The 11,386-nt window shown below is 37.8% G+C and overlaps 1 protein-coding gene and 1 pseudogene across 2 annotated transcripts in view; one reads left to right on the top strand and one right to left on the bottom strand.

The window, feature by feature from the left end:
• Positions 1–3,986, top strand: part of LOC149264911 (delta-selinene-like synthase, chloroplastic) — a 27,403-nt pseudogene extending 23,417 nt beyond the window's left edge. The window contains exons 9-12 of the transcript XR_016253672.1: positions 3,217–3,379; positions 3,464–3,518; positions 3,615–3,682; positions 3,795–3,986. The product of XR_016253672.1 is annotated as a delta-selinene-like synthase, chloroplastic (transcript). The remainder of the gene's footprint in view (positions 1–3,216; positions 3,380–3,463; positions 3,519–3,614; positions 3,683–3,794) is intronic.
• Positions 3,987–9,792: 5,806 nt separating this feature from the next.
• LOC149264910 (mitochondrial import receptor subunit TOM7-1-like) lies at positions 9,793–10,528 on the bottom strand. Its single transcript, XM_089429033.1, has one exon. The coding sequence runs from the start codon at positions 10,278–10,280 to the stop codon at positions 10,062–10,064; it is 219 nt and encodes a 72-aa protein (XP_089285159.1). The 5' UTR covers positions 10,281–10,528; the 3' UTR covers positions 9,793–10,061.
• Between the last annotated feature and the right edge of the window lie 858 nt (positions 10,529–11,386).

The raw sequence follows: 11,386 nt of genomic DNA, 5'->3' as shown, positions 1-11,386 counted from the left end.
TAAATAGCTTCCAAACATGAGATGGCTCATATTACTCTGAAAAGATCATAGGTAGCTTCCAACCATGAGGTAACCTATTTGACGATTAATATCTTATGGTTCATGTGTCCGAGAGAGTGGACTCTACATGTGCATCAAGGATATCTGTCCTGCCCGAAGCATCAAATTTCTATCACAAATTTCTATCACAGCCTTCATCACATCACTATATATTTGGGAAGTTACTAGTTTGAGTTTGATGGCTCTTCTAAATACAAATGGAGGATGATTAGAACATACAAGCAGAAAAGAACATATCGTACAAAGTCGAATCCACAATACCTGAACCAATCGAGAATTGTACTTTTTAAGGTTTACATTACCATGTCGTTTGTTTTGTTTAGGGTCAAACTTACTGGTCATTTGTGAACTTTAATAACAACACTAACACATTCAACTCAATATATTGAAGTTTCCGACTCGCTATTTATCAATCTTGCATAAGAGTAAACAATGATAAGACAAGAATGTGCATCTAGTGCAAGTTTTTGGACGGAAATAAAGTAAAACAATATTTCATTAATTTGCAATATAAATTACAAATTTCGATTCTCTTCATTAAAAAAGTGAATTATAGCTATGGCAGACTTACATGTCAGATGTGGAAAAACACAGCATATTATAGCAGACTTGCATGTTAAATGGAGAAACGCAGCATATTATAGCAGATTTGTATGTCAAATGGAAAAATTCAGCATATTATAGAAGACTTGCATGTAAAATAGAAAAACTCGGCATCTTATGGCAGAGTTACATGTCAGATGGAAAAAAATTCAGCATATTCTCTACTGCTCCCATGCTAACAATGATGACTAACCGTAGTCGTCATTTGTTTCTAAAATACGTAGTTAACAGTATCACATGACCAATGTCAATATACTATTTTCACATAACAAATGTCGACTTCTCATGGAGACATATGATTAGATCATCAAATGCAATACTATTTTGTACGCTGTGATCTGACACCAACTTTCGTATTTTGACAGTGTTTTATCTTGTTATCCACTCACACGAGCAAGCATTTGTTTTGTTTTCAGCTATCCAGTTATTAATAAAAAGCATTCTCATGGTTTACCATTTCAAACTGAATTAACATCAGCAACAAGTTTGACCATTAAATTTATATTTATAGGTTTTTAAGAATTTATATTTATTGGTTCTATAATGATTTTAAAAAATGTTGTCGGATATCAAAGATATTAAACATATATTGTAGTGAATGTCGTACATTTTTTTCTCCAGTAGGCTGCGTTTAAGCTGGGAACCGTTTACATGTTAGATTGAAGAACAACGATCTACCTGGAGGAGAAAAACTTTCATATTCCTGGGTGCTAGATCAGTTTTTCAATAATCAGCCTGGAGTATATGCCCTGCCCTTCTTCAATGATTGGTTCCAGCCTCTGCTCTCAATATTCGGAAGTTAAATAGTAATCAATGAGTCAAAAAATAATTCTGTCATCTTCTTTTACGTTCTCTTCCATTGAATTTCAGGCTCAAGCTCGGGAACATTTTCAAAAGGCCAACTCACTTAAAATCCTGCTCTCAACATTCAGTAACATTTTCAAAAGGCCATCTCACTAAAATCCTGTTCTCAATATTGAGAAGTTAATTGTAATCAATGACGCAAAAATAATTCTTCATCTTCTTTTAAGCTTCTTTTCCGTTCAATCTCAAGCTCAAACTCAGAAACATTTTCAAAAGGCCATCCCACTACAAGCGTAGCAATTCAATCAATTTACCATGTTCTTAGAACGTGGTCAATCAATCAAGGTACAAAGTTAGATCCAGTAACCATAAGCATCAATAGGGTGAGGGCACAGCGCTGGCCAATCGATAATATCATGTTCTTAGAATGTGACCAACCAATCAAGGCACAGCGTTGGATCCAGTAATCATAAGCATCAAATAGGGTGAGGGGATCATTTCTTAATCCCCTAATCATCCACTAAATATTATGAGTTGAAATAAGATGATATATAAAGGACCCCATTTATGACCACATTCATAATGGGCCATGTAGCATTCTCATAAATACAGGCTTTAAATTGTATCCAACCTCGCCATCTGGTGAGCTTGCGGAGGGTGGCCGCTGCAAAGGAATTTTAGCATGGTACTGGGGAATCAATAGATTGGATGGCCCCATCATCGGGTGCACTTGCAGGGGGTGGCCTGTGCAAAGGAATTTAGCATGGTACTGGGGAAATCAATAGATTGGACCCTTTCCCATGATGGAGAAGAGGGATGCATTGAAAGAATGATGCCAGAAGGTTCAACGCATGATCTTATGACCTTATTCATTAGGGTTAGGTAGCATTCTCATGCACACAAGCTTTAAATTGTATCCAACCTCAATGTAGGAAAGATGGTAGAAAGTTTAATGAAGGCTTTTATCATTTATGACCTTATTCATGATGGCCACGTAACATTCTCATGCATAGAGGCTTTAAATTGTATCCAACCTCACAATCAGATGTGCTTATGGAGGGTGGTCTGTGCAAAGGAAACTAACATGGTACTGGGAAATCAACAGATTGGAACGACCTTTGACTTCTACTTAGGCTGGCAAGTTATTAACGCTGTTATTAAGTACATGCACCAGATTGCTGACGAAATTCAGATATTTTGGACTCTTTCCCATGCTGGAGAAGAGGGTTGCATCGTAGGAATGATGACGTAAGGTTTAGTGCAAGATCTTAATCCCCTAAGAGGAGTTGACAGTCGCAATGTGAAATTGTATGCTCTTCCTTGCACAGATTGGGAGTCCTACGCAGATTTTATGATTGTGCATGGAAGTAAGTTCTAAGAGAGTAACTGGTGGGCTTAATCCCAGTGGAATTCGACTCTCCCTCAGCAAGGTGGCAACTTTCTGTCCAGTAATTGTGCTCGGTAATTCGTTTATGAGGTTGTTTTATCAGTAATTTGTTTTTGAGGGCATTTTTATTGATTTTTAATTTTTTTATGCTTGCTCTATGCGCTGAATGGATTATATTGAGGAATTCTAGAGGAGTATGGGCAAGGATGCTATAGGGGAATCCTTTAGGCCAAACAGGGGATATCTCTGGGTATATGCGACTTTATTCCAGCAGGGAAAAAGCAGTAGAGTTCACATTTAATCTCAACTAATCAAAACCTCAAATCTAATTGGAAGCAGAATATGGTTGTAACAATGTTCAGGCATTGGAGACAGTATAGCAGGAGCTTCAGACACTGCAATGAGATGTACTCCAGTTACAACTCGGATATAATCAGGAAGCAGAATATGGTTGTAACAATCCTCAGGCGTTCACATGAAGACAGTAGAGCAGAAGCTTCAGACACTGCAAGGAGATGTGCTCCAGTTACAGCTTAGGAGTCCTACGCAGATTTTATGATAGTGCATGGAAGTAAGTTATAAGAGGGGAACTGGTGGGCTTAATCCTAGTGGAATTCGACTCTCTTCAGCAAGCTGGCAACTTTCTGTCCAGTAATTGTGCTCGGTAATTCATTTATGAGGTTGTTTTATCAGTAATTTGTTTATGAGGGCACTAATTGATTTTTATGCTTGCTCTATGCGCTGAATGGATTATATTAAGGAATTCTAGAGGAGTATGGCAAGGATGCTATAGGGGAATCCTTTAGGCCAAACAGGGGATATCTCTGGGTACATGCGACTTTATTCGAGCGGGGGAAAAGCAGTAGAGTTCACATTTAATCTCAACTCATCAAAACCTCAAATCTAATTGGAAGCAGAATATGGTTGTAACAATGTTCAGGCGTTGGAGACAGTACAGCAGGAGCTTCTGACACTGCAAGGAGATGTACTCCAGTTACAGCTCAGATATAATCAGGAAGCAGAATATGGTATCCATATTCTGCAGAACATTCTCATGCATACAGACTTTAAATTGTATCCAACCTCACAATCAGATGTGCTTATGGAGGGTGGTCTGTGCAAAGGAATCTAACATGGTACTGGGGAATCAACAGATTGGACGACCTTTGACTTCTACTTGGGCTGGCACGCTATTAACGCTGTTATTAAGTACATGCACCAGATTGCTGACCAAAATTCAGATATCTTGGACTCTTTCCCATGCTGGAGAAGATGGATGCATCATAGGAATGATGACACAAGGTTTAGTGCAAGATCTTAATCCCCCAAGGGGAGTTGACAGTCGCAATGTGAAATTGTATGCTCTTCCTTGCGCAGATTGGGAGTCCTACGCAGATTTTATGATTGTGCATGGAAGTAAGTTATAAGATAGGAACTGGTGGGCTTAATCCCAGTGGAATTCGACTCTCGCTCAGCAAGGTGGCAACTTTCTGTCGAGTAACTGTGCTCGGTAATTCGTTTATGAGGTTTTATCAGTAATTTGTTATGAAGGCATTTTTATTGATTTTTATGCTTGCTCTATGCTCTATGCGCTGAATGGATTATATTGAGGAATTCTAGAGTATGGGCAAGGATGCTATAGGGGAATCCTTTAGGCCAAACAGGGGATATCTCTGGGTATATGCGACTTTATTCCAGAAGGGAAAAAGCAGTAGAGTTCACATTTAATCTCAACTAATCAAAACCTCAAATCTAATTGGAAGCAGAATATGGTTGTAACAATGTTCAGGCATTGGAGACGGTGTAGCAGGAGCTTCAGACACTGCAAGGAGATGTACTCCAGTTACAACTCGGATATAATCAGGAAGCAGAATATGGTTGTAACAATGTTCAGGCGTTCACATGCAGACAGTAGAGCAGAAGCTTCAGACACTGCAAGGAGATGTGCTCCAGTTACAGCTCACTGCCATGATGGAAATCATAGTAGATTTCAGGAATCAACTGCACCGGATGGAAAACGAAATCGCTTAACTAAGGACTGAACGAAATCACTTATCTAAGAAATCACTCCCCCCTCCCCAAACAACTTTGTAACTCTTAACCAGTAGAAGTTTTCCCAATAAAATAGGTGTTGAACGAGGGTGAAACTGGCAGCTGAATAGATTGCACAATAGAACTGTCTTGAGAGAGTTATAAACCTGACAGAACATTCGGAACCTAAGAAGCTCATATCACAAACCCATATAACAAAACAATAAAATAATACATCCAATTGTAACCAAAATTAAAAAGCCAACTTTTCCACACAGTCTTGGAAATCGACTAACGATCTTCATCAGAAACACTTTCCAAAGGAAGCACTTTTCCTTCTCTGTATCCTCCCCACAATCTTGGAAATCGACTAACGATCTTCATCAGAATCACTTTCCAAAGGAAGCCCTTTTTCCTAGTTAGTTACCTCGTTCTCTGTATCTTCCACACAATCTTGAAAATCGACTAACGGCCTTCATCATAATCAGGACGCCTTTTTTCTTTTTTTCTAGTTGACCACCTCGTTCTCCAAGCAATGTAAGCTTTCTCCTATAGTCTGTGGATTTTCTGTAATCTGCTCTTTTGTACCAGCAAGGTCACCAACATCAAACTCATACTGCAGATCAGAGAACTTTCCTGAATTCATGAATTGTTTTTGATAAAATTCACCAAGAATCTCGCTTATCAGGTCTTTGACTTTCATTATTTTCATGGCAGGAATCAAAGGTTTTCTGTGCTTTCTCGATGCTGTCATTAAGGGTTTCTCTGTTATACCTTGATTCACCCTTTTGTAGCTCTCTGCAATAGAGGGTTTCTTAGTTACCTCATTTCTCTGCTTTATCTTTCACAAAATTCCTCGAGTGCATCATCGTCCAACGTTTTTGCCTCAATTGTGTTTCGCTTTTTCTTCATCCAAATAGTCCTAAATCTGGTCATTTTCTCTAATACAAAATTTAATTTGGTCAAAGCTACCTCGGATACTTTATTTGTTAAAGACCTAAGACCTCCAAAGCTTGTACATCCAGAAAATCATTATTAAAAATTTAAATGTAGCCACCATCAACTCTCCAACATTTCTAAAATTAGATCATTAATCAGGCTATTAACTAGCAGAAGAATACAGGGCTCAGCATTAATATAATTGGGTCATTTACCAGGCTATCAACCAGCAAAAGAATACAAGGCTATATATATAATTGGGTCATTGGTCACATTCTACATCCCAAGGTGGGGAAGGGGGAATCTGTATGTATTCGTGCGTATAACCTTTTGTGCAAGGCTATATATATATATATATATATATATATATATATATATATCTTGGTCTCTCAAGGAATGAGGCCAACAAAATATCTTAAGAGTGTATGCTGTTGTGCCAAAAGGCACATTCTACAGCCCAAGGTGGGAAACCCATTCTATTGCACCTCAAAGACTTTAATCCTCTCAATACTCAATAGATTCAAAGCCTTTATTGTTCACCTAATTGCCAGAGGCAAAATTGGTATAGATGACTTGAGCAGAATTTAAATCAATTGATCCCTCTTTTAAATAAGCAATTGCCAACACGTGCCAGTAAATCAGAGGGGGCAGAACTAATAAATGTGAATAAAATAGAAGCAACAACTGTTGAAAATGATAGCAAGAAAAGGTTCTTTGATTTGTGCCTTAATTCAAGAAGCCATAACGATTTTCTCCTTAGCATGCTCTACTTCCCTATAAGTTAGGATGAATTCCTATAATTTAGGATTCGTCCCTAAAAATTAGAATAGGCTGAAGTGGAAGGCTCAGTTTAGTGTTTTCTAGTGCGAGTTAGCTGTGGAAGCTAGTGTTTTCTAGTGCGAGTTAGCTGTGGAAGCCAACATGCATGAGTTCCAAGTCTAAATTTGGGCAGATCGAGTTACATGAGTCAGTTAGACTCACTTAACTCACTCAATCACCAGTTCGACTTTCCAGAAATAACAACTTGCTAATTTTAGCCATTCGAATTGCCTTTAAAAGGAGGAACGAAGGCACAGATTTGATCATTGTCTTGTGAGCACGAGTTGGTGAGACAAGACAATAGAGCTCACAAGTTTGTGAGAAGGTTACACAGGTTTATGTGTGGAGATTGTGAGAGAAAGGTGTGCCAAGACTTTCCAGAAATAACAACTTGCTAATTTTAGCCATTCGAATTGCTTTTAAAAGGAGGAACGAAGACACAGATTTTACAGATTTTATCATTGCCTTGTGAGCACGAGTTACACAGGTTTATGTGTGGAGATTGTGAGAGAAAGGTGTGCCAAGACTTTCCAGAAATAACAACTTGCTAATTTTAGCCATTCGAATTGCTTTTAAAAGGAGGAACGAAGACACAAATTTTACAGATTTTATCAAGGAGGAACGAAGACACAGATTTTACAGATTTTATCATTGCCTTGTGAGCACGAGTTGGTGAGACAAGACAATAGAGCTCACAAGTTTGTGACAAGGTTACACAGGTTTATGTGTGGAGATTGTGAAAGAAAGGTGTGCCAAGAAAAGCTTGTGTGCATTATTAGAGAGAGGAATTTCCTTGGGAATTGTGCAAGAATTTAGAAGCAGCCTATGCGCAAGGAATTAGGAGGAAATCAAGAAGCCAATCAGGGGTCTTGCAAGGAGTGTTTTAGCTTAGTACAAGCAGAAGGAATCATATCGTATGTGTGCATTATTAGAGAGAGGAATTTCCTTGGGAATTGTGCAAAAATTTAGAAGCAGACTATGCGCAAGGAATTAGGAGGAAATCAAGAAGCCAATCAGGGGTCTTGCAAGGAGTGTTTTAGCTTAGTACAAGCAGAAGGAATCATATCGTATTCTATATTGAAACAAGTCGTATTGTAAGTTGAAACAAGTTGTATGGTAAGAGATCTATTACTCGGTATTTCTTCAATAAAATTATCATTCAAGAAAAAGGATTTCCTAGTTGGGTTCCCTAGAAAAAATAGTGTTTCGCTACTGTGTGAGTGTGATTTATTTCTATTCCTATTCCGCTGCAAAATTTAGTACAGAAATTGTGTCTATATGAAAAGAAAGTAGTTTTCAGATTGTTCATATTAGTAGTTGCAGAATTTCGTAGATTTTCTACGACAACGAAAGGCATGCACCTAAAACTTAAAGGCTGATAAAACGCAAGGCTGATAAAACACAAGGCTGATAAAACACAAAGATGCTTCATTGTTTTTCCAAAGATTTCAAATTAAATGACATCAAGCAAACTCCCTCAACCAAGGAAAAACAGTTTGCATACCTTTTTTAATGTTTCAAACTCATCCATTTGAAGTTAAAATATAAAAGATCTGAGTTTTTTCTTCCAGATACTTCTAAGTAATCTGCTTCAAACTTTCAGTTTCAAAACTTCACATTTTCCCTTCTTCCCATGAACAAATCAAGAAAACACTACAACTTCATTACATTGCTCAACTTTTCCACATACCAAAAAAACATAAAATATATTGATGTTGGTACCTTTTTGGTAACTTGTGTATTTTGTTCGTAGATGTGCCCAACTTTTCGGGTAACACTTCACCAAGCTTGATGTCCATCTTTAGGGACATGACGCTTGATGTCTAACGTCGGGCACGTCAAGAAACAAAATACGTCAACGAAACAAAATACAAAGTTTACGGGAAGTTATCAACAACATTAAATTATGAACTGTGGAAATATCCATGCCAAAATAAAATATATTCCCATAAATATCTACTTCATACTAGTGAAGGAAACGATTATCTTTTATTCAAAAGGAGACCAGCAACAGCTCACATCATCAAAGATAAAAAGGAGACCATGCTATAAATTATACCATTTAGTTTTCAGACCTGCACAGCAATGGTAATGCTCCAAACTTTATCAACTACCGCTATCCAAGAAGTTAGAATCAATATCGTTATTCTCTTGTTGTATCATCAGATATAACACGTTTCTAACCATACCAATCTAGTAGTGTTGGAATAACCAGTTCCAAGGCTCTTCGTAACAAAATAATAACGTCCTTTCAGAATTTTAACTCCTACCCTATCCTATAACGCCACTAAAAATTAGAAAAATATTCTTACAGCATGATATGCAACGCCCTCGGAAATAATTCCACCCAAACCCACACAAATATAACAAAATAACCATTGTCCATATACAGATTTATAAACATCCAAAAATATTCACCATGTAATTTAGATCAAATAAAATGCTTTTAAATATGGTGGAGAGTATCTTACTGTGCTGCATGTTTGCATCAGCGGCTAGAGTTTCAAACCCAATAGCATAAAGTTTCATTAAACAAAACAAGCTCGAAGAACCAAAAAACGCAGACCTTAGAATACAGAAAAGGAAGTATAAAGAATCTTAAAGTTGTCTCATGTCAGTCTCTCTACATAAAATAAATTCCTGTCTGTTTATTTTCTTTTAAAACATCTCAAACAGACTTGATGTTATGCTCTTTGAGATTTAAGATCCCGTTTATTAGTATTTTCATTTATTGACTCTTCCAGCAGAAGAATAACCACCAAAGTTCAATCAAACCACCTGTAGAAACATTCGTTCCTTATGGGGTTTCTCACCTGTGTAAGGGAAACAGCTTTCCTGATTAAGCAGACATTTCATTGCAGAATGGGTAACGAGCAAAACCAGGACGAATTCGAAGGAAGATATACCCCAAATCGTGGCATGTCAAAGTGCTGGAGTCCATTGTAATGTTATAGGACTATGGGGAAGGGCACGCTTCTCGAAATTGTAATCAGGAAACATCTTTTAATAAAATGCGAATACTAAATGCTGATTATATTTGTACTTAGGATGCCATTGAGAACCCAAACAATTGGGCCTATTAATATAAGCTCGTTGCAAACAAATTGTTATATATCCCACCAATAACAACAATAATCAAAACAACAATCTAGCTTTTAAAACCTAAAAAATAACCATTGCTCTCAAAATAAAATATCTTAACGCTCTATGTCAGTGTTCGTGCATGGCTTCCATTACTCTTTTAAATAAAGGCTTCATCCACAAAAACCCTAACCCTAATAAGATCATATAGAGCATGCCCTCAGAGCCTCCATGACTTCGAATATCTAAATGTCTTATATCAAATACAAACAACATACCTCTGGGCATTTACGTTACATGTATTCGAAAATTTAATTAAAAAAAAAAACAAAGGAGATCAGACGGGACTGAGAAGCTGAGCAATACTAGGCTTCGGCTCCGAATTCATGCCGATGATGATAACCATGGGAATGAAGCCATAGTGGGTAACTATCTTGGCCTTTTTCATGACCCATGTTGTCCATTCTTTGACAGCTTTAATGGCAGATTTCGAGTCTCCTTGTTTCGATCCCTTGCCCATTTTGCCTTTGCCCTTCGAATTCGCACGCAACGCCATGAATCTCTAACTTTAGTTCTGCTGCTCTCTCCACCTCCTTCAATCCCGGATGCTTTACACGGAGCTAATGTGCAAACCCCGCTTTATACAACTCACTTCTGTTAAACCCTGGCACTCATTTTACTATGTGCCCTAATCTAACGGGTGCGGAGAAAGATCATCGACACCTTCAAGTTGTGCGTGGTCAACCGCCACGCCCCTCCCTCACCTGGTCTCTCGGTAGCCACGGGGCCATGGAACTTTGACTCCCCATCAAGGCCAAACGTTTCCTTTTAGCGACCATTTTCTTTGGGGAGCACCACTTTCAATTAATGGACCATTTTTTTTCGGGGAGCACCCTTTCCATTAAGGTTAGTATAGATTCATGTTAAGCCAAAGCTATTGAGTTAATGAAATGAAATGATATTTTAAGGTTTATGAGATTAGAAATAGTCTATGAAATCATTAGTTTTTTGTTTTTCCCTTTTTGTAATTCAATTTTTTTCCAATTCAAATTGATGATGAGCTGACCCAACCTTCCAATAATCCCTTTGCTAAAAAGACAATGCCAAGAAACTGATGCTAACATGTTCTCATAACTTTCTCTAATGTCTTTGAATGCATCACATTCCAAAATGAAATGTTTTTCCGATTCCACAGCCCAAGACGTGCAAAATGTACACACCCGTCCTTCCTAAGCTTCTTTAGGCCTTTTCCACCATCATGTTTCACACCGAAGTTGATGTGACTTGGTCCTTAATTGAGCAATAAGAACCTTTGCTCTCCACAAAATGCTAGCTCCAATGAACTCTTTTTGTTGTAGATCACATGTAGGGTTGAATTCTTCAATGTAATATTTCTTCTTTCTACCGAACTCTTTTCCCCATACCTTTTTACGAAACTGCTCCATAACAAAATCCTTTAGCTCCTTGCTATTTGTGGGACAGGCATTGACATAGATATTCCATTTTTGCAACCAAGCGTAGTTTTGTTTCATCCATGTTTTCTTTGTTTCACTCATGCCTTCATTGAAGATAACATTAGGCCATCTACCTACTCCCATATATCTTATGAGTTGCACCATAGCAATTGCTTCAATGGGAGTTTCCCATGTTTCACTCAACATT

This window comes from Pinus tabuliformis, chromosome 6 (genome assembly GCF_031772625.1).
Source record: "Pinus tabuliformis cultivar Carrire ecotype Pingquan chromosome 6, CPIR1, whole genome shotgun sequence".
Lineage (NCBI taxonomy): Eukaryota > Viridiplantae > Streptophyta > Pinopsida > Pinales > Pinaceae > Pinus > Pinus tabuliformis.
This window is presented reverse-complemented; position numbering and strand designations above follow the sequence as displayed.